Source organism: Musa acuminata, chromosome BXJ1-5 (assembly GCF_036884655.1).
Source record: "Musa acuminata AAA Group cultivar baxijiao chromosome BXJ1-5, Cavendish_Baxijiao_AAA, whole genome shotgun sequence".
Lineage (NCBI taxonomy): Eukaryota > Viridiplantae > Streptophyta > Magnoliopsida > Zingiberales > Musaceae > Musa > Musa acuminata.
In genome coordinates, this window is record NC_088331.1 from 2,935,309 (window position 1) to 2,959,143 (window position 23,835).

Here is a 23,835-nt window from a genome sequence, read left to right on the forward strand (position 1 = left end):
CCCGCACCTTTCGAATAATAATAATAATAATAATAATAATAATAATAGATCTTCTAACATTGTTATATATATATATATATATATATATATAATAATAATAATAATAATAATAATAATAATAATAAAGTGAAGAAAATTAAAATTTTGAGGGGGATTTGCTTGAAAAAAACAAAAAAATAAGTGAGAAACTATAAAAGAAAGGGATGTTTGTCATGATGTAGAATAGGAAGAGTTACATTAGGTCATTTTTGAGAGAGAGAGAGAGAGAGAGAGAGAGAGAGAGAGAGAGAGAGAATGGTTGCATTCATAAGTTCGTAAGTTTGACTCATTCCTTGTCCCCATTAATTAAAGTTAGCTGATACAAATATATTTAACGTTTCAATAGGATATTGCACTTAATACGAGTTTACTTTCCCTAATGCAATGATGAAAATCTAAATAATCCATGATCTTCATTGTTCCAAATATAAAATTAAATCATGATCCACATAATTCAAATTTGTTTCGACAATATAGTAAGTAATATGTTTGATAAACTACTCGATCCAATAGGGTGAAAGGTCTTCTAAAAGGGGCATGCAGAATTTGAATCTTTATCTTTAACAATTATAATTAACGAATTTAAGCTATGTATTGTTTAAGAAATTACTTTGCATGTCAAATTCCTTTAAAGTGTTGGCCATTCTCTAGTGATATGTTCTTGGCGGACCAAAGTGAGATTCCAACACACATCCAGCCACTGATCGTATGATGTTTATTGTGAGTAGGATTTCAAAGTAGACTAAGACATGAGGTTGAACAAGAGAACATACATAGCATATTATTGGAGAGCATTTCCATGGACCTTTGAGGACGGTGCTACAAGGAGAAGACCGACTAAATCACATACTTGGACTCCGGAAAGCAACGTGGTTAACACGGGACGGTAGAAGCGTGACGATGTACTAAAAGGACAGTTGCACCACAGGCGATGATCTCAGTTTGGGGTCTTGAAGTCCCCCCGAGTCTTCTTGAAGAGCTTGTGCTGGATGTGCTGCTCGAAGGTGCGCGGGGGGAACTTGGCCGGCGTCCCGTCGGCCACGAGCTCCTCCAGTGGCTTCAGCACGATCTTGTCTTTGGGAGGCTCGCAGAAGACCGCCCAGGAGATGCGCACCTTCTCCTTGTTGACGAGCCCGCGGTGGAGGATGCTCTTGTACTGCCCATTGCTCAGGATCTCGAGGCAGTCTCCGACGTGCATGATGATGGAGTCCGGCACACATTTGGCGGTGACCCACCTACCGCCGTAGTAGATCTGCAGCCCCGGCACCATGTTGTGGAGGATGAAGGAGAGCGCGCTGATGTCGGTGTGCGCCTCGACGCCGAGGGCGAGATCGGGTTGTGGGCAGATAGGGTAGTAGTTGATCTTCAACTGCATCAGCAGGTCCTCCATCCCTCCGAGTTCCCTGTCCAGCTTCCCCTCTTCCAGTCCAAGACCCAGGGAAAGAACTTCCAGCATCTTGGTGACCACCGCCCTCAGCTGCCTCCCGAACTTCTTCGTCACCTCACTGCACCGACGGATAGAGAAAACCTTTGAAGGAAGACGACGAGAAGAAAAAATAGGAATACGGATACGGGGAGACGGAAGCTGACATGTAGTCGGTTGGTTGCTTGGGCCAAATGGAGATGTTGATCTTCTCCTCCGGGAATATAAGGTGGAAGAAGTAGTCCTCCCACTCGAGCTGCCCACTCGCGTTGTTCGCCAGCTTGCTCCCGTACCCTTGGATCTTCCCTGATGACTGGTCGTTCGCGTACTGCTCCTTCTGCTCTATGGGCAGGTCGAAGAACTCCTTCCCCACCTTCCTCAGCTGCTCGACGAGCTCCAACGGGATGCCGTGATTCACGATGTGCATCACCCCCCACTCCGTCGCCGCCTTCCTCACCTCCTCCACGCACGCCCTTCTCACATCTTCATCAGGCGAGTCGAAACCCTGGAGGTCCACCACAGGAATCTGAGGCCCCTCCGCCGCCTTCTTCACCTCCTCGAACGCGTCACCGAGGTCGAGCCGCTCCGACTCGGGGCGGACGTACTCGGTCGGGATCTCGTTGATGCCGCTCTTCGCCAGGATCTCCACCCTGGGCGCCACAGACACGACCTTGGTGGCCATCTGGTCTCTCTCGGTCCTCGTCGGAACAATTCCAAGAGGGCTGCTGCTTGCTGCTGCTGTCCCAACGAGGAAGGCTGCAGTACATATATAGGAGAAGCTTCCGCTACTGGCAGCAAACGTGAGCGGAGAAACCAGGGGCGGATGCCCCGCACCTGCTACAGCTAACTTCTTCACCTAACCGGTGTGCAGGGGGGCATCATGGTACTACAGTATGAATGGCGCCGGTGGTCACAGCCACGACAATGAAAACGAGGGCATGGTTGAGAGAAGGAATTAAGGTGACACGTGGGGCCACGCTCTACAAAACAAATCCAGCCTTCAATCTAGGCCCTCCATCCGATTCGGTGGGTTTGATCTGCCACGGAAGGAGGCGTTGACGGGATATTAAGCACGTGAATCCAGAAAGGGAAGCACGTGCGCACCAACCGCCCTGATGCGAACGCAGTGTAACCAACCGTCTTCGTGGAGCGACGTTGGTAGTTCTCGCATTCGGCAACTGCGAGAATGCGTTGAAGTAGACATATGGGGTTGGCTATTCGTCGGATTAGTCCAAGTACGTAAAGGATCGGATCCGCTGTGGGTCCCATAGTAGACCATACACCAACGTCTGGACTAAACAATGTCGAGATGGTCGCAACGCAAATTGAGCTAACTTGGATTACATACGCATCATCACTTCCCCTGATATGTGGCCATCTCAGTAAAGCATTAATGTGCTCTTTTGATGATGTTAATGTTTGTCATGTATTCATGGAAGGAAACCATTGTGCTTTGCCACGTCAACTATATTATTATTATTATTATTATTATTATTTTGAGATCGTTCTTTTTTTACTGTTGATTGTATTTCTGGAAATATATATATATATATATATTTATTTTTTTATTACATACATATAATAAATGTTGGCTAAATTCTTTGAGATTGCACTCCCATTAAAGAATTTTGGATTTGGATTGGGTTGAGATCAAACATGAAGAGGATGCAGTGGTGAGTTGCACGAAGCAATTTATAGAATGCACTCCTTTTATGACAGTATCACGTGACTTTCCCGTCAAACCTGTGATTTTAGTTGAGTTATCATTATCTCAGATTAATGCTTAATCGCTATCATAAAAATGAAATATCAATTGGATAGCTTTCTAACAACTTATGTATATTAATGGTCATGTAGCTAATAATAAACCCAAAATCGTAGTGCTAAGAGTATAAATAATTTTGTTTCTTGTAATGGCTTGAGCTAATCTTTAACCTGAAGAATGTGTTATAATAATAATAATAATAATATTATTATTATTATTATTATTATTATTATTATTATTATTATTAATAGACATGCTGATGGTAATCCGGAAAGATTAATTAAAATTGCCTAAGAATTTAATTTATAGGTTATTTTGAAATATATTAGTGGTGGAATGTAGACACACTGATTTCACTAAAAAAAAAAAAGTCTATTTTTTTTAGCTTGTTTCAAAAGGTGTCCCATGTCTAATATAATGCCTAAAATAGTTTTCACCAACCATAATGATATTTTTCTTCACTAGCTACTATTTTAACTATCATAACAAAGCTTACCTAAAAACACTATAAATGATATAAATGAATTCATAACCTCAATCAAACCAAATTGAGACTATTGTAATTTTGGTTTTATAATTGTTACGACACGAGCCTAATAAGCTAATTGATCAAGCTGAAGTTATCATTCAACCACGGATCTAAGCTGAAATTATCATAATATACTTATCAGACCCATATAAGTTAATCATAATCATTATCCATTTTCAATGTTGAACTAATTAGGATGTTATAATCACTCGTAATGATAACTAAAGAGAAGTCACTTATAATATTTTTCTATAGTTTCATGGTGCTTTTAACCAATCAAAAAAATATAATGTTATTAAAACATGCTGTAAGTCAGCCAGATGATATCAAAACATACTAAAATTATTTAATATATTATACTATGATTCAAATTACTTCTCATTCTACATCATATCGAAGTTAATGCCACATAGTAATCCAATATCAAAAATCCAAAATCTTGATAGTGTGACCGAGTAAAGGTATTGCCTTGGTGTGATAAGCATCACTTAGACGTGAGACACGCAGACTAGTGGCACGTCAGAAAGCATAAAAATCATTATATTTTTATCATAAAAAAATTTTAATATTAAAAATTAAAATAATAATAGATAAAATTTATGATGTGTACGTTTCAATATCATTTAGAAAGTCTTTGTTGATTTATAAATACACCATCGATCTGAAAATTATAATAATATCGATCTAAAAAAAAACTATACTCTTTCTTCTCATCTCTTCCTATCATTCACAATCACAGGATCACCATGAACGATAGATTAGAAATAAAAGAAATATAAGAATGATTATTTTATTATTCGAGAGTCCTTTCTATTGACCGATAAAAGTAATCGGAATCCGATCATATCTATAATATATATTATCTAATCAGAGAGGGCCACGTAATCTAATATTCTTTTACCGAGCCATTAATTAATAAAATATAAAAAATTTTAAAATAATAAAATAAAAATTTATTTGAAAGTACTTTATTGGATTTTGAAAAAATATTTTATATGTGCATATAAATTTTATAAAATAATTTAATAAGTCCAATAAACATAAAACCACGTGCATATAAATTTTATAAAATAGATCAATAAATCTATTAAATATAATACCATTAAGTATGACTACTAATATGAGTTATAATGGTTGTATGAATATCATACTTCCTTGTATGAATTATAATATTATTATCCCTTTGTAATACAGTTCAAAATAACTTCTGTAATCTATCTTGCAAAGACAATCGTGTTATCGTATTCAATCATAATATGTACATATATAAATATGAACAGGATAGTAAAAATAAATAATTTTAATTATATAAATAAAAATATCAGTTATAATATACACTCTATGCATCATCATATCTTTTATGAGTTGCTCACAAACACAATCATAATAATATATTCTTTCAAACACTTTAGGCTATAAATCCTAAGTGAATGGATTATCAATTAATATAATAGGACTCAAGTTCTTAATTAATATTAGTTATTTATGGATTTTTTTTTCTGACCATCAAGTACTTTATTCCATAATGTATAGCACTGCTAGAGTACTTGTTATTTTTAGAGAAAAAAAATTATTGTAATATGTCACAAAGTATCTTCTATCACTTAGTAATTAAATTTGACTACACAAAGCCCTAAGATAAAATTTCACATTCATAAATCTTGATTAATGGCTTCAAAGTATGTCACAAGATCAACTTTTATTATTTATGATATAATAATATATTACTTTATTTTTTTTTATAAATTGCTCCTTCAACTAATATAAATATAAAACGTAAAGTGAACTTCTTAGAGATAATTTCCAAATTCAGCATATGAAAATATCATCATTCAAGTTGATATAATTTCATGTATATAAGTATATACTTCATCGTCTCTTCAAATATCTTAATACTTTCTTTGTAATATTTTAGTATATTATTCCTAAACAACTTTAATATATACTTAATATTTTAATTATAAAATTGAAATCTACCCTAGTATAAACTTGAATATATAATAGACTTCTAACTATGCATATATATAAGGAATATTTATTTTTATCTAATTTTTTCTAGTCATTTTAAAAATATTTCTTTTGGTGAAAAGTTTCTTGGTTTGGTATAATAAACCAAGTTCACTATTAGTTAGTAAAATATTATTCACATATAGATCGATATAATAAACTAACTCCTATTGATTTTTAGATATAAATACTTTTGTTAATGATGATGTCTTGGATCAAAGTCCTTTTAAGTTTATATTTACATGAAATTTATGTTACACGTAATCACTTCTCAGTCTGGCTCTCACAAGGCATGAAGTCACTGGGTCCATCATGGGCCTTTTGGGCTCTTTGCACTACATGTTTAGATCCTTCGAGTTTAGATCCTTCGAGGCCCAAACGGCCCACAAGAAATTGGCCACCTCTCAAAATACGACGAACGACCAGCTATGGGCTCAAATCCCCTGCAAAGTTAATTTGCAGCTAATCGTTACAATTCTGCTCTGATCAAATCATAAGGGATGGTTATTAAGGGTAAAATAAGATGTTCCTCAGAGAAAATAGAAAATATAAATCTGTACGGAATTCTAGCGACTCACTGCAACCTCGGCTTGTAGTGGATCCTGTCGTGGGTCCCACTCAAACACGTGGCACGTCTGTCCGTGATAGGGGCGGCACGTGGCTGCCACCGATCTCCTTAAACCCCCCTCCCGGGTCCCACCAAAACTGTTCTCTTCGTCATCTCCATCTCTCCCAAGCCATAAATTTGCTGCCATTTGATCGTCCCCTTGTCCAAACCCCTTCGTCGCCGGCGATGCGATAGAGATCCCGTCTAGATGGCGCTCGATCTCTTCCCCCTCGCGGGAATGGTGTTCGACGACAACGCCGCGGCCGCCGATCGCGGCCGCGTCGTCTCCGTCTCGATGTTCGTTGCCGTGCTCTGCCTGTGCATGGTCGTGGGGCACTTGCTGGAAGAAAGCCGATGGACCAACGAGTCCATCACTTCCATCGTAATCGTAAGCACTGATCCCTGACTTTTCCTTAGCCGCTAATCTTGTCAGATGCGCCGAAGCGATTGTCCAAGGTGAAAAAGGGTAGAGTTCTTCTATCCATCTGTGGAATGAAGTGATTAGAACCTTATTAAGATCTATCCTCCGCTGAGTAGCAGAATAAGTTATTGTTGGTGGAATGAAATGTGCAAACGTGTCATCTGGCTTTCCAAAAGTGCGAAATTCCCATTGGACTAATAGTTGAACGTAGTGCAAATGTTCGTTGGAAAAGATCACGGCCTTTTGCTTTTTTCTATTTCTAACTGGGTTTTGGTACAATATCTGTGTCCATGTGACGACGGCATTCATGTCTGTTATCCAGAAGATATGTAATGGTAGATTTGGAACAGGATGTTTATACATGCAGCTTCTTGAAGGTTGGTTATTTGGTGCACAGTTCCTTGGATTCTTCTTTTCAACTTGATAGAACTATTCCTCAGTTTCTTTGAGTTGTACGTTATTGGATTATGAAGAGGAAGAAGTAGATAAAATGGTACTTTTCAGCAATAGTTGAACAAGAAAGGGTCAAAAAATAGTGAAAATGAATTTTAATGGCCTGATCCGTGGGCAGTTGTGCTCTGTCCAGAGGAAGTGTAAGAATGTTCTTTCTTTTGGTACATAAAGGCAGATAACAAGTTGAACAAGTTTATGTATAGTTCATGCTCTGATTTCCTACAATCTTCTGTAAACAAGCAAACCTTAAGGTGGAAGAGAAGAAAAGGAGGCACAATGAGTGCATTGACAATTCGGGCTGGAATAAAATGGAAAATTAAACTTAGATTACTTTTTCAGGCGGTCAAGAAGTGAGTGACAAACGTTATAGAAATACACTTCCCTAGCTTATATCTTTCGTTTAATGATATTGTTAATACTTCCATAATGTTTGAGCAATTTATATATTTCAGCCTGTCAGAAATTTTTTCCAAGTGGCAAAGGTTTAAACTCCCTGTCTAACTTAGGGATGCATCGTTGGTACCATAATCTTGGTCGCTAGCAAAGGAAAAAATTCCCACATTGTCAGGTTTGATCAGGAATTATTTTTCATGTATCTTCTACCACCAATCATCTTCAATGCTGGGTAAGTGCTTTAAAACCCTGTTTCTAGTATCGCCTTTGTAGAAAATTTCTGAAATGTCTTTATTGACTTGAATCACATGCTATACTGCTTCAGGTTTCAGGTTAAGAAGAAACAGTTCTTCCATAATTTTTTGACAATATTGTTGTTTGGAGTAGTTGGCATTTTCATTTCATTTGTCATCATTTCAGCAGGTAATCTTTCTTTCATTCAAGTTTATGACTAATTGCTTGTATATTGCAACTGTGGATCATGATAAATAAGATGGTAAATACAAGAAAAAATGTATTACTTGCTAAAAAATATTGTTTTCATGTCCTCATCACCGATCTTAAAGGAATTGAAGCACTTGCAGGCTGATGTCATGGTGATGTGGAGTGCAATTTCTGTTTTCTAATAACATAAGTTGTCCTGGTTCTGTGGCTGCTACCTCAAAATTGATAATTTAGCTGGCCCATCTTATCTAACGCTCCTCCTTGTCTAGTGGTTGTGAGGAAATCCTGTGCAACACATGGATACCTATGTGGACATGTACTCGTATTCTGTGTGCAATCATGTTCTATAGTACCTGCACACTGTTGATGGTCATAGAGAACCGTTGGTCATAAATTCTTGTCTTTGATAGTCCTAAGATACAAAATCATTTCCTTCTCATTGGTTAGATCCAGGAAATCCTTTGCTCTTCAGCACCAACAAACTTTCCATCAGATCTCACTTATGAGATCTCCATTACGCTTTGCCTGCTGAAGCCAGAATGTTTTTCTTGGCTAATGAAAAAAGGCTTAGATTAACAGTGATACTTTTCCTGTTTTACAAGTTTTTTACTAAACTATAGAATTAATAGTAGAAGCGAAAATGCTATGGTAGCAAAATTGACATTACACCTTTTTAAGTCACAGTTGTTCTGATAAACAAATTGCGCTAAGCCAAATTTCTGTCATCAAGAAGCTTCCATATACTGATAATGAAACTACATCTTCCACATATCTGCTTATATTTACATCCTTACCTGGGAAAAACATATTAGTGTCAAAACACTTACATCATAGTTTGAACTTTAAGTCATGCTGGTGTTACTCAAAATTCCTAAAGATTATCTCTTTTGGCTGGTTCTTTTGATAGTTTGCAGGGCATGTGGAGATGATTTTAGTATATTTCTATCTCTGACTGATTATTTAGGAACAGGAAGCTGAACAAATATTATCACTGTATAAGGAAGTTGGTTTTGCAGTATATCTGGCATAAAATCAATGAGTAGTGGCCCATTCATTTTCCTGCCTGGTATCCAAACCAGGTGTGAGGACTTGGAACCCTTAAGTGTTTTCTGTGTCAATGACACCTAACTGGGCTTGTCAAGTGTTCCAATTAATCCAATTTTTTCCAAGTCTGAGTAGTGGACATCGCATAGCGATTAGGCGGTGGCAAACCTAAATCTGAAGGCATTTTCCTTCTAGCCACAAGGTTGAGAAGAACAAGGCAGTCTGAAGCATGCTATCCCTTTAATTTTCCCACTTTACTATTTCCTGACAGCTGTCTATGGCAACATTCTAAAATCTCAGCTCATACTAACATACTAAATTGATCTACCCTTGGCCAATAGGAATGTGGTGTTGTCGAAGATTGTGATCCTTGACAAATACATATTTACTGCTAAAAACTTCTAGACATGTTGAATTCAGGGCCAGCGTGTATTTGTTTTAGATTTTTGACTTCCTATTGTGCAGAATGTGTCTTCAATATTTTGTATATTAGTTTGAAGTTCTTTATTAAATGGTTGTATTTAGTATTTACTATAAAGGTTTTTAATTCGTTAAGAATCTTTTAAGCTTCTTTTGATTTACGTATAAGTGTGTGTGTGTATATATATATATACATATACTATTGATCATGGATCACAACTTTCTGAATTGTTCATTTATAACCTAATTAACAAGATTACCAAGATGCATATCTGATACATGTTTATCAGTTGTGGTGTTGTTGAGTCCGTCTCCATGTTTATATTACATGCTTCTTCAAAACAACACATGCAATTATATGCTTTTAATGATGAGTAATTCACTTGACCAAAAGTGCTTTATGAAGTTGGTGCACACCACCAAATAATCCATTGGGGTAATAGTCAATCAAAAAATTCAGTAGTATTTTTAATAATTATTTATTATAAATTGACAAGTGAGGCTTCTATTTTTGAAATTCACATAACTATACATTTCTCTTCATTGTTACATTTCAACTAAACCCTCAAATCATTTTTTTTAAGTTTTAAACAATTGGTGGATTTATGCTGTGTGCAACTTAATTCTCTTGTATCTGTTGTATTACTTGTTTGTTTCAGGTAGCTGGAAGCTCTTTCCGAAAATTGGTTTTACAGGCCTGAGCATTCAGGAATATTTAGGTATGACTTCAAGCACTGTTATTACTCATTATTTGTCAAATTCATATTTGAGGAGACATATGATAAAATATTACTGCAACTGTTTTTTCATATTCACCTTGTGGAATAGATCTTTTTGAATTGATCGTCTCTTCATTTTTCCTTTTGTTCAGCTCTTGGGGCGATATTTTCCTCCACCGATACAGTCTGTACGTTACAGGTTGGTGTGCCCCAGAATTCTCTACCAGTTCTCAGATTTAGCTTTAATCCAGTCATTGTCAGATATGCTTCCAGGACCAATTATATGTAATCTGTAGGTACTTCATCAAGATGAGACTCCCCGTCTGTACAGCTTGGTGTTTGGTGAAGGAGTTGTAAATGATGCTACATCTATTGTCCTTTTCAACACAATCCAGAAGCTTGATGTCTCTAAACTAGAAGGCTGGGCTGTATTACATGTTTTTGGAGATTTTCTATACTTGTTTTCCACAAGCACAATCTTGGGAATTGCTGTAAGCTTTATTTGCCACCATATGTACAAAGAATTAGAATAGTGCTGTCTGTCAGAATGGTTGGTTAATATCTAAGTAAACAACTTTAGTCTCTTTTTATGATTTTCATCTGGATAACTTATGCAGTTAAATGTCTTATTAAGTGAAGTCATGCCATTGTGCTTTATTGTTACTGGATTTTGTTATCCAAGTACAATCATGTTTTCTCAAATTGATAATTTATGCTCATGGTTTTGTTTTCACTGTTGTACCTTGTTTTTGCAGATTGGGCTTTTGACTTCTTATGCTCTTAGGGCCCTTTACTTTGGTAGGTGAGTGAAAGGAAAAAAAGAAGAAGGCATTATCCTTATATATTTGTTTGACATTATGACTACAATGTTGTCAGCAGGCATTCAACTGACCGTGAAATAGCTTTGATGGTTCTAATGGCATATTTATCCTACATGATGGCTGAGGTTAGTTCAAAATAAATTATTTAACTATCTTTTCCTTGCTTTTATGTTCAAAAGAAAAAAAAAATCCTTGCTTTGTCTATGACATCTCACCATTTTGCTGTTATTTCATTAACATTAAGTAATTTGATTCTGTCTCAATTTTAAGTCAGGGCCAAGTTGATGATGTAGATACCATTTTCTTTACTTCTGTTTATAATGTTGGTCAATTATATCAAAGTGACTGCTCAGTTGTGAGGGATAAGTTTATTTCTCTAACACAAATTGTTCATGCAGCTGTCTCAGTTGAGCGGGATTCTGACTGTTTTCTTTTGTGGGATTGTCATGTCCCATTATGCATGGCATAATGTAACTGAAAACTCTAGGATCACTACAAGGTATCCTGTTAATGCTTGTGACAGAAAGAATTGGAATGTGGCAATTATCTTCTTTTTCTTAATTAGATAAGTTTCATCTATTTTATGTGTGTCTTCTCGGTTGTCTTGTTGATTCTGGACTCTATATTGTCAGCAGCTTGATATGGTCCTGTTATGACATAGAACAAATTTCAGCCCATTGAGTTGCTAGTTGAAGCATGAAAGGGGCTGGGTCAGGGTGTAGAACTGAAGTGTTAGGGCTTGTTGTCATGTTACATGAAAGGTAGTGAGGGAACCTTCTGGATTTGCAAATTGATCAAGGAAACAAGTAACTTGATTCAATCTGGTTTTTCAGGACTTTTTTGTGATCGGACATTATTAGTCAATAATTTGGTCAACAAATATAATTATGAATTCTCTTGTAGAAATATTCTCAAGTTTTTGGAAATTTTTATTGACTTTGATAAACCAGTATCAGATAGCAACATATGTATTGTGCTTGGAAGTGGAACCACTATTTTCAGTTTGATTGATAGGATAATTTAAGAAGTTGAAGGCACATTTACTGTGTAGTTATGTTAATTATGTTATCAGGGAAACAAATACTTGACCTTTGGATCATACCTGGGAGGGGTTCCAAAACTCTAATTATGACAATGATCTAAAACTAGTAGGCTAGGCCTTACCTGATAAAAAAAAAATTTAGATTCATGGTATAAAGTATGTTGGCCTTGATTGCATGTATTGTAAAAAAAAATTTTCTTATGCTTGTTGATGTTATAAAATGATATTCATTAGATACTTGCCTTATTTTTGGCAGGCATATTTTTGCTACCATGTCATTCATTGCAGAAACATTCATCTTTCTTTATGTGGGAATGGATGCCCTTGACATTGAGAAGTGGAAGGCAATGAAAACAAGGTATTGTTAGCTTCATTGTATAATTTTTTGCTTTATTTTTGTGTTGTCTTGGCGGCATGAGTATGATTTGTTGGTATATGATGCCTTCTTTTGGGCAATCTAGACATGTTTTGAGGTCTAGTATTCAGTTTTGATTTTTTTTTTAAATTTTCTTTTCTACATTGGACTTCATAAGAAAACCTTCATTTGTTAGACTGCTGACCAACTTTTCTGATAGGAACCTCAATGTCAGTAGGTATCTCCATTTTGATACATACAGATTGTAAACTTATCTACATGTTGTGGTTTGCAATAAGAGGTGGAAAACTAATTAATTATTCACATGGAACATGTTGCTGTTATCCTAAATTCTGTTATCATAGTTTCTATGATCTATGTATAACATTTTCTTTCTGTATGATGTATTTCGATACTCTCTTTTGTAACTTTGTGCTACCATGAGATGAAGTAGTAGAATGTGTGCAATGTTTCTTGGTTTCCGCTTGGTAAGTCCATCATGGAATATGTGACAACTGAGGAAGGCTTATTAAATATAACTTAGTGAGTTAAATCAACAATAGATTGTTTCCTAAGATTATCAGAAAAAATTGGTTAGAAATTTACTTGGTTCCAGCAGTAGAATGCAGTAGTAGAATGTGTGCAGTGTTTCTTGGTTTCAGCATGATAAGTCCATCATGGAATATGTGCCATCTGAGGAAGGTTTATTGAATTTAACTTAGTGAGTTAAATCAACAATAGATTGTTTCCTAAGATTATCAGAAAATTTGGTTAGAAAATTACTTGAAACCATAAACTCTTCCATATTTGGAAATTTTGATCTCTTTGGTGTTTTAAAATTACTTTTTTGCAGTGCTATAATATCTCAGACTTAACTCCTGAAAGTAGGAATAAAATAAGTTCAAAGTTACTTTTCAATCATTTGATTCTGCTTTTCCAAGATTATATTCAAATTTTATCTACATTATCATCTGGCAATGTAATCTATAATTTGATTCTTTCCAATCTGAAGAATGTCATCTTTTTAGCAGTTTGAAGACGTGCTTTGGCATCTATGGTGTCATTATTTTTCTAGTTTTGCTGGGCCGTGCTGCATTTGTCTTCCCTCTCTCTATTTTATCCAACTACATAAGTTCGCATTCTGAAACATCACTGATAACACTCAGACACCAGGTTACATGTTCACTCTTCTTTGTTTGACATTCACCAAGTCTCTGGATATAGAAATGAATGATCTTGCTTATAAAATTTTATCTATTGCATTGTCTGTTCCACTGACGACGGCATGATTGTTGTAATTTGAATTGCCAGGTCGTGATTTGGTGGGCTGGTCTCACGAGGGGAGCTGTGTCTATTGCATTGGCATTCAGTCAGGTGAGCTTATTTTTTATTCTAAATACAATAATACATCAATCAGTATGAGACAACTCAAATCTCCATCTTCTACAGTTTGCACACTCTGGTGTTACATGGGATCCAGTTTATGCAACAATGATCACCAGCACAATGGTAGTTGTGCTTTTCAGCACTCTGGTAAGTCATGACCCCCACATACGAACACTTTCATATATGTAATTTTGTTTCTCCGGAAGTGACTATTTTTTAATATTGAGATATTATAAGTACACCTGTTTGTTCCCATTTGTTCTACATTATACTATACGTCAACCAAAGCTGACAAATTCCAGGCACGCAGATACAACCATGTGGCAGTTTCTTCTTGAAGATTATTATATTTTAAATAAAAACTGAATTGTTCTTTCGTTTATCATTTTGAGGGCCAACTGCTGAATTAAACTTCGTACAATTTGGCATCAGATGAGCTAAATGTCTGATCACAAACAATGCAAACAGTAATAATCAAGTTAGTCTAATATTTACCTTATTTGCAATCTGAATATTAAGGTTAAATTTGTCCATTTTAGTGTAATCATAACTATCATGCCTTGATTTATTATTTGTATTTTATGCTGTTTAACCTGATCTGTATACTTTATAGGTTTGTCTCCTTTTTTCTTTTTTTTAACATACTTGCTGCTGATTCAATGCGGCAAATCTTGCCATGGGTTATTATTCTAACACTTGCTTAATATAATGTTTAGTTATGTTAGATTGCAAACTGTTATTGGTGTTTGTTCTTGGTACCTGAGGGAACTGCACCAAAACTAAAGGCAGTGTGACTGATAGATTCCAGGTTTGGCTAAAGGCATTGTATCATGTTTCTGATCGAGGTTATCAATTTTTAGTAAGAGTGACAACATTAGGAAACAAAAAAACGAAGATGTCCCTATAACAGAAGTTACTGTCATTTGCATAATCCAGGTTTGCGTTGTAGTCTTGGCATTATCAGTTTATAAAGTTGCAGTCTTACTCTTTTTGGTTGGTTCTTGTTACAGAATTTCTTCTCAACTGAGGATGCCCAACCGTTGTTCATTTATCAGCTGTTGTTAGTCACATGATTGGATTACCTTATATCTCAGGTGTTCGGGTTTCTGACAAAGCCACTCATAAATGTTGTACTACCTCATCATGTGCATCACGGCAGCGATCAACAACCTAAAACCGATGACATTACCCTTTCTTTAATTCCTCCTGAGGACTCTGCTGAGTCTGGGCTTCAACAAGCGAGAAGAAGTTTGTCACGGCTGCTCGCGAGGCCAGTACATACCATACATGCATATTGGAGGAAGTTTGATGACAAGTACATGAGGCCAGTGTTTGGTGGTCCAACCTAGATCGTCCCCTTATTCTTGCTGCAGATGTACCCTCTAATGACAAACATGGAAGCTACTGTCTGGATCTGTGGACTTGTACAGATTACTCGTTCCTCTTCTTTCTTGGCTTCCCTACTTCATGGAGTGCTATTCTCAAATTGTTGCTAAGATCGAAATCAACAACTAACCTCCTATAGGGCATGGAGCTGTGGGATTCTGCTGAACATGTTTTACTGGATTACTGCAGCTGGTTCTTAGGGAATTCCTCATCAACAAAGCAATGCAGCTAAAGCTTGAGCAAGTGACTCTTATGGCAGTGTTAAACAAAAGAGAGTTTTGTTTTCTGGCCTTCAGTTGGCCTATATGTATATTAAGTTTTTTCTTCTGATTAATATTAGTTATAAGGTTTATATCTGATAGCGTCCCTTCACATACTATTTGTAGTATTTTGATTCCTCAGGACAGACTTGGAGAAAGCTGCTGAAAAATCTGTAGTAAACCTTTATTTCTATTTGTCGGGTTAATTAGAAATTATCCGGTTAGATTTTTTAATATTTTATTTTTAATTTTAAAATTTTATATTAAAATTTTTATAATTATAAAAATAAAATATTTAATCTCATTTATTCTCACACGATTGATTGAAATCTAAGATGAGGTTTAACTACAGTAAAATGTTTTCGTGAAATCTATGATGAGATTAAATATTTAATCATTAAGATAAATAAGATTAATTATTTTATTTTTATAATTATAAAAGTTTTATTATAATTTTTTTAAGTTTAGGAACGATAATTATATAGGATAATTTGTAATTAATTTTTATTTTTTATCAAATTCTTGGAGTTTTGATGTATCCAGATAAAAAACATTATTAGTAAAATAATAGATAATTTACATTTGTACGTGCATGAATGAATCTTCAATTGTCGTAATTTATGTTAGTGTCAAAATAATTAATCCAGAAGCGAAAGGTCAAGATGGAGCAGGTCTTGTTGACTTCAATCCAAAAGTCAAAATTTGACCAAACGAATCTTGGGCCGATCATCATAGATGTAACATCATGCGGTGGTTATTTAAAGTCCAATAACAAGTACACCGTAACATCGACTCGCCATAGACCTTACACGACCCAACCGGAACAGCCGGGACTCCACGCATCCTTGTAACTCATAAGCGGCAGAGCGACCGACATGTGCCGGGGCTTCGTTACCCAACGCTCCACCTCCGTTCACAAGAAAGGATGCACCTCTCTCGCGTTGGGCTTGTGCGGTGCGAACCCCCCGCGGCTCGTCGGCTCCTGGTCGCCTTTGCTTCCCTTGCTCGGTTGGACTTTGCTTGATTAGAAGCCTTTACAGCGAACGAGTAAAAAACAAAAAAGAAGCCCTATTCCAATTCATCAATTCCTGTTATTACCGTAATTCCTCTCACAATTCTGCTTCGGATCGCTCTGCCCCGCCCCTGCTGCTGCCGGATGTCTTCTCTTTGTAGGGTTCGTATTTGGTTAGGAAAGGGGAAGGTGTAAGAGGAAGAGGAGATGAGCTTTCAGGATCTTGAGTCGGGCCGGCCGCTGTCGGGGAAACGGTGGCGAGATTCGATGCATAATGGAGGTGGAGGAGGGAAGGATCCGACCCAGGCGGTAGTCGCTGGTGTTTTCCAGATCAACACAGCCGTCTCCACCTTCCAGCGCCTCGTCAACACCCTCGGCACCCCCAAGGATACCCCCGAGCTCCGCGAGAGGCTGTGAGTTTCTTCTTCTTCTTCTTCTTCTTCCGGGTTTTTCATTTTGCTTGTGGTTGCGCATTTGATGATTCATTAGCTGGATAGCATTGGCAATATGGTTTCTTTCTATCCTTTTGCTTTTGTCTTTTCTGAGATCGGCAGTCGTGTTATGTCAAGAATGTACGGGACTGTACAGGGGATTGATCTTGTTCCTGCTCGATTAGGTGGGCTAGGTCCTCATGATGTATGGCCGTCGCACTTACCTAGTCTTTTTGCATTAGAATTTTCTCATACATTAAAAAGCAGTGTGATTGTTTCTCTTAATAAAGATGAATTTCATGAGGAATCTGTTTGACTGTTCGTTTGGTCGTTGAGAAGCTTATGTTTTTGTCCTGCTTCTTGAATGGTGATCTGGGTTTTCCACTTTCACTTTTGCATTTGCTTGATGGGTAAATTCAATTGTTACAGCAGTGTCCTAGTGGCAAGGCTTTTAGTCAATTTTTTGCTTTAAGAGGTATGCATATAAGAAATTGATTGACATGAATTATTTAGCTCCAAGGATGGCCAGAAAGCCTTGTTCCTAGCAAGGTACTGGAAGTACTTGTAGAGCAGATTCTTTTTTGTCCAGAGCATCAAGGCATCAAGCTTGTGGAATGTAGACATGCTACTGTTAGGTTGTGGCTCAATGGTGGCATGATCCTCTCCTAAATAGAGCTCTCATAACCTTCAAGGAGGCAACAAGTATGTGCCTGTTATGGAAAATATCCTAGATAAAGTGTTGTTCCACTTGAATTCTCCTCTCCATATTTCTCTAAACTGTCCAGCTGCCTCCACTTCTAGTCCTACTCTGTTAGTCGTGGTTGTGCTTCTCTCTACTCCTAACTCAAGTAGGACGGGGCTGACCACTTATTGTGTTGGCCAGGTCTTAATCTAGAGTCTCTGATGTGTTTGACTTGAGCTGTTCAGGTATTTGAAGGACAATTTTGTTCTGAGTGTATGTTGAACCAGTCTCATCTTGTCCCCACACATGGCCGGCCTGGTTGGTTTCAAAGGCATGTTAGTCCTGGTTTAGGCCAGGGCTGATCTGTGTTATAATAATTAAATTTGGATTTTGTGGTTTTTGATTAGTGCATTTGATTATCATATCCTTGCCTTCTCGCAAGGATGTCCCTGATCATTTTAAGTATGATCTTAATCTCTTTTCTCCATATATCTTGCATAGGCAATACCATTTTCTTTGTTCTTATTCACTTGCTGAAGTTCTTGTGTACTAGATCCTTATACATATGCAATTTAAAAGTGTGATGAAGGCCATTACGTTTAGGATTAAAAGAAATGTTGGCTGACCAAATACACTAAAAGAATCTTGTCAGAAACTATTGAAAATAACTGTATGTGACGTGTGATAAAATGCCCCTTATATGTCTTTAACATGAGCTATCTTTGTGGATATAAAAGCATTCTCAAACAATTTAAACTGATAAACTAGACTAGTCTGGAATATAATGGAAAATACGAAATGAGGCATCAAGATCTATTTTTTTGACACTTAGGCTCTTCTTATTTGCATGTCTTAACATCTTAACCTTAGAAATGATCATAAATATTGAAATAATAAGTTTAAAGTTGCCCATTGAGAGGAAAAGTTGTTCAGCTTGTTTCTGCACATCAACTTTTAAAATCTTGTGTATTGTTGGCCAGATCAATCTAAAATTCTACTACAGTTATTTTGGTCCGAGATCATTATGGTCAGACCATTTTAAAGTTTAAACATCCCGGAGGTGTCACTTCAGCAAAGGGGTGAATCCACTACAGAAACTTGATTTGCATCTTTTATCAGAATGATCAGAGAATTCTTTCATCAATCCAAAAGACATCATCACAAGAAAGACCTGAGCCAATACTGAAAACAAGACCTAGCTACATCATAGCTAGCACTCTTGCATAAGTAAACCTTGGGCTGTATAACCTTTTTTTTCTTTTCATCACCAAACCCCTGCATGAGCTTCATAGATTTGCTTCATATTTTTTATATCATACAAGTCCATTGAATGCTATGACAAATTCTTTATTAATTGAAAGATGTTGCATTTGCACAAGTTGCCTTTCTAATTTTTTCTGTTGTTAAATGTCCATGTCCTAGTACAGGCACAAAACCAGGCTAGATATTCAACAATTAGTAAAGGATACAGCTGCCGAACTTAAACAAGCCAGTGAAACAGATCATCATGCTGAAGTTAGTGTGAGTATAATTGTTTGTCTCCATCTTTGTTTCTATTTCTTGGCAATTTATTAAGTTTCAACTATAATACTGCCTGGCTGCTCAGAGTTAGTCTTGCATGGTCTGACAATGACATGTTATAGGTGAGAAATTGATCTAAGCATCCTCATCAGCTTTCAATACTTTGGGTTGGAGCTTATATTAGTTAGAATTCACTGAATTGAGCTGCTTGGGATAGTTTTGGTCGGGGCTAATTTTACTTGAGTGAACATGATCTGCTACTTGTTATGAAGTTAACACTTAGTCTCATGCATTCAAATCAATATTCATGATTTCTCATATTTACCACCTTTAATAGGCTCATTTTGTTAAGTTACCCTCTTTTTAAAATAGTATCATGCATATACCATTTTGTCATTTCTGTTGGTCTTCAATTTATTTTGATTTCGGATCTTGTACATCATCATCAATTTTGGAGGTCTTGAAGAAAAGATTAAAGCATCAAAGGTCTATTGATGACCAAACATATGGTTTAGCTCTCCATGAATGCTGGCGATTTCAGCCCAGGTTTTCATATTTTTCACAACAAAGCTAGAGGTCCATTTTGTCAACCATGCTTTGCCATGCCAATATCAGTTCCCCAACGAAGTCCTTCAATACTACATAATCAAATATTTGTATTTTATTTATATTAAATTATAGAAGGCTTGAGCAGGCACAGCTCTTTTATTGATCAAGTTCTATCGTGTATTTGAAGTGTGCTATGTTGTCCATCAGAAAGGTCTGCAAACACTTCTTTTTTTTCTCTTTTTTCTTCATTGTTAGTTGCTTGTCAATAAGTTACAGCAATCGATGTTCGGTAGTTATCTCTGAAAGTTGTTATATTGTGTGGCTGTGAGGAATCCTGAGACCAAGTGTGGCCCTAAGACATTATCAGCTCTGCTGTTGGCCAATAATAAGCTGAAGTTTTCAATCAGTGATGTCTTTCTGTTCCATTAAGTTGGACATGGAACATGTTGTTTCTCTTTATGTTAATTTCATGCTTTATTGCTGGAGGCAAAGAATAACTAAATTCTGTTCATACTTATTATCTCATGCTTTTTTTATTGCAGACAAGCAAAAAGATTGCTGATGCAAAGCTCGCAAAAGATTTCCAAGCAATTCTGAAAGAGTTTCAGAAAGCTCAAAGAATTGCAGCTGAGAGGGAAACTGCTTACATCCCTTTTGTTCCCCAAGCAGTTCTTCCATCAAGGTGGTATTTGTCGGATTCATATGGTCAATCAGCTAATTTATGCCTTTAAAGTTTGATTTTTGTCAGTCATTTTTCTTTCATCTTCATGCATCAACCTATTCATCAATTTAGTTGAGTTTAGATTTTTTGTGCTACAAATGATTTGGATAAAGTTCAAAAAAGCATGCCTTTCAAAAAGTGTGATATTTTTATAATAATAATCCTTGTTTCACTTTTGAGGGGTATTTCTGACAGAATCTTGTTCCAAAAAGAGAACAAAATTCTGTCTTTCATGGGTATTTGTGATAGCTTCCGATTGTTGAGGGACACATTCTTCATCTCAACATTTCAAGGATGAATTTTTTCTTTGTATTTGTTTGTTCATATTACAATTTTTAGATGTGTAGCTTCTGTAGTTTTCTTTCATCATGCATGAATAAATAATAATGACTGAAAGCAAGACCTTTATAGTTAATTTTAGGCATAAGTTTTCTAATTTATGTTTGTCTTTGACTTGAGGTTTCCATATGAATGTTGTAATTCATTCATTTAAGTTTCTTAGTCTTTGTAGTTGTCATCCTACCTTCACCTCCTTATTACTATTTCTTATGGCCTGATCAATGCTGTGCAGCTATGCGTCGAGTGGGGTAGATGGTAGTTCTGATAAAATATTTGAGGCATGCTCAATGCTAGCAGAATCTAGGAGGTAAGAGAAGGACTCAACCTCATTCTTTAATCTTGTGATCTTATGCTTTTAAAATTGTTACAATCTGAGTAGCACAATGTTTTAATATGTATGGAACATCTAACTATACACAAAATGTTTAAGCCCAAGGCTTTAGTGCTAAGGCACTAAAACCAAGGTTTGCGATTTCAAATCGTACCGCCCGGTACTGGTCCGCTTGTGAACCGGTATGCGGACCACCCACATTGAGCAGACTATGGTTTGTAGCTATTACCATACTGTTATATTAGTTTCTTGATCACAGTAACTTTCGTGTGACAGTTATGTGATGGTTTTTGTAATTCAGCTATTCTGAAAATACATTTCTATGATATTGATAGAGCTTTGGTTATCTATTTATCAGTCATAAAAAAATGACTTATTTATTCTGCATAAGGTATGTGGGCCCATGGATGTCAGTAAATTGCTTACTTCTGTTTGCTTAAGATCTACGGGCTTGGATAGTTGCTAAAAATTACGATGGTTATGTTTCGTTTGACAAACTTATTTTTAGAATTTTCATTTGACAACTATACATTGTACGTTCAATAAGCTGTTGTTTGAATTTAGATTTTTTAATCAACTTCGTATATAGAATTGATATCTTGAACATGGTGCCTAAAATTCAGCTAGGAACTTTCACGCAAGATATTTTTACATTAATCTTTGGACCATTGATGTCATGTCCAGTAGATGGGCTTTGGTTGTCTGTGTGTGAATTATTTAGCATTAGTCAAATTTCAATCTTCTTTAAGAGGGTACAATATCACGCTTGGTAACCATTCCTTGAACTTGTTGCTGAACTTACAATAGTAATGTTGATGTCTTAGACTGGTTAAGTTCTTAATAGAACTTTTCGATGTCAACTAAAAATGTACTTATGTTAGACAAGAAGGACTTCTGTTGGATACTGAAATTGTTTTCAACGAGGCCATAATCGAGGAGAGAGAGCAAGGCATACAGGAGATTCAACAGCAGATCAGTGAGGTGGACGAAATTTTCAAGGATCTTGCAGTGCTAGTTCATGATCAAGGAGCTATGATTGGTAAATTTTCTTTGTTGCATCTTCAATTGAAGCTTTCATCATTGGCTTCTCGGACTGAAGCAGTTACACCACTTGCAGATGACATAGATTCCCACATTGATAACTCACTTGCAGCAGCCGTACAGGCAAAGACTCAGCTCACCAAAGCATCTAAAGCACAGAAGTCCAATTCTTCTCTGGTATATTAGCTTCAATTTGTGCATCCAGCTTGCCAGCGAATGTCCATTTCTCAGCAAGGTTTACTTCTGCAGACATGCTTGCTGTTGGTGATCTTTGGCGTCGTTCTACTCATCGTGATCATCATTCTTGCAGCTTAATTCAGGAATCAGAAGTCACCGCGATCTGATAAATGAAACCATCATCTGAGCCAATTTTTGTGCGAAAAGCCTATTGTCGTATCCCGGTTAGATGAAGCCATGTTGCATTTTTGCGATGCTGTATGGTAAATACATGATATAGCCATTAAGCCAATGTTAAGTTATTCGGGTGCCTTTTTATATGATGCCCTTCTTTATGGTCTGCCTATCAAAGAAGTGAGACTTGCCTGTCTATGCACTGAGCAAAGAGACTAACAATTATATCTAATATTAAAGGTATATTCCTCACTTTTATCTATTAACGAAAGAAATCATCCCTGTTTTGAGATTAGCATTTTAGTTTTCTTCAGTTTGGGAAGTTGTTTCTTCCTCTTTGAGGTTTCTTTCATTTTTCTTATTAGTAATATAAATATTGACACATTTTTCTTTTATTTTTCATTTCAACTATCTCATTCATTTTTCTATAAATTTTGTTAGTTTTCTTATTCAAAGTCGAACCAAACTTAACTCCTCTTCTAACTTTGAATATTTCACTGATGGTTCAACTCAGTCCCCATCAAATCAGAAACTTTACTTCATTTATCAAATATCGGGCTAATTACATATAAGATAAATATCTCAAGTAATTAGTTATATTAAGCATTTCAATATTTATATTTTTAAACATTACGTTGGTATCTTTATATTTATAAAAGTAAAATATTTAACCTTATTTTTTTTTCACAACTTGCACATATTTAATCTCATAAGTCAAAAAGATGTTATTCGATTTTGATTTATCATACTTCAATGATTGTTGGTGTTGTTGATTTGCTTTCTTATCTCGTTTGTCTTGTCGCTTACTTGTAATCGATGCGAGGTTCCTTGTGTTTGATTGATGGACAACTGGCGACATTTTATTGTCAACGACAATAGTGTTGAGGGTGATGGTATCTAGTGATCACCAACCTAGTCACGAGCAATGGCTACATACATAGCGGAAGTGTCGTAGAGTGTGTGATAGCCTTATGATAGCTAACTTGTCTCGGTCGTAGGTAGCAACAGTGCCATTGTCTACAATGACAACACGACTATCGCTACATGCAGCTATTACCACTATATGAATCAACTTCTTTTTCGAAATATCAGAATATTCCAAGAAGATTAGGAAATAGTTCGGATCGATTATCTTTCGTTATTGGTATATCACTAAAAACTTTTCATCCACGAGATCCACATAGGTTACTCCTCTCCCTCAAGGTTAGTATAAAAATACACTCAAAGCTTTAAAAGAAAAAGAAGGCGTTTAACTTAGGCATCGAAAGACCAACTCAAGAGAATCCCTCTCGACTTTAGTAGAAGATTAGGCATCAAAAGACCAATAAGGAGTAGAAGATTTT

The 23,835-nt window shown here is 36.2% G+C and overlaps 3 protein-coding genes across 11 annotated transcripts; 2 read left to right on the plus strand and 1 right to left on the minus strand.

Moving 5' to 3' along the window:
* Nucleotides 1-794: 794 nt before the first annotated feature.
* LOC135673001 (leucoanthocyanidin dioxygenase-like) lies at nt 795-2,233 on the minus strand. Its single transcript, XM_065181647.1, has 2 exons — nt 1,630-2,233; nt 795-1,544 (listed from the first exon to the last, which is right to left on the minus strand). Exons 1-2 carry the CDS (start codon nt 2,142-2,144, stop codon nt 977-979), a joined length of 1,083 nt encoding a protein of 360 aa, XP_065037719.1. The 5' UTR covers nt 2,145-2,233; the 3' UTR covers nt 795-976.
* Nucleotides 2,234-6,496: 4,263 nt separating this feature from the next.
* Nucleotides 6,497-15,707, plus strand: LOC135673002 (sodium/hydrogen exchanger 4-like). Of its 7 annotated transcripts, none has more exons than XM_065181648.1 (14): nt 6,497-6,758; nt 7,751-7,869; nt 7,963-8,060; nt 10,205-10,264; nt 10,417-10,463; nt 10,561-10,755; nt 11,020-11,066; nt 11,141-11,210; nt 11,484-11,584; nt 12,384-12,485; nt 13,511-13,655; nt 13,794-13,856; nt 13,932-14,015; nt 14,963-15,707. In XM_065181648.1, exons 1-14 carry the CDS (start codon nt 6,579-6,581, stop codon nt 15,215-15,217), a joined length of 1,566 nt encoding a protein of 521 aa, XP_065037720.1. In that variant the 5' UTR covers nt 6,497-6,578; the 3' UTR covers nt 15,218-15,707. The 7 variants fall into 7 exon arrangements, with proteins under 7 accessions (XP_065037720.1, XP_065037721.1, XP_065037722.1 ...); XM_065181649.1 differs by having other exon boundaries at nt 13,514-13,655; XM_065181650.1 differs by having other exon boundaries at nt 11,144-11,210.
* Nucleotides 15,708-16,361: 654 nt separating this feature from the next.
* On the plus strand, nt 16,362-22,638 carry LOC135673005 (syntaxin-22-like). Of its 3 annotated transcripts, none has more exons than XM_065181655.1 (8): nt 16,364-16,613; nt 16,688-16,939; nt 19,067-19,160; nt 20,252-20,391; nt 21,002-21,076; nt 21,982-22,139; nt 22,218-22,318; nt 22,391-22,638. In XM_065181655.1, the coding sequence occupies exons 2-8, from the start codon at nt 16,734-16,736 to the stop codon at nt 22,454-22,456; spliced, it is 840 nt and encodes a 279-aa protein (XP_065037727.1). In that variant the 5' UTR covers nt 16,364-16,613; nt 16,688-16,733; the 3' UTR covers nt 22,457-22,638. The 3 variants fall into 3 exon arrangements, with proteins under 3 accessions (XP_065037730.1, XP_065037727.1, XP_065037728.1); XM_065181656.1 differs by having other exon boundaries at nt 16,364-16,561; XM_065181658.1 differs by having other exon boundaries at nt 16,362-16,939; nt 22,218-22,376; nt 22,452-22,638.
* Nucleotides 22,639-23,835: the final 1,197 nt, after the last annotated feature.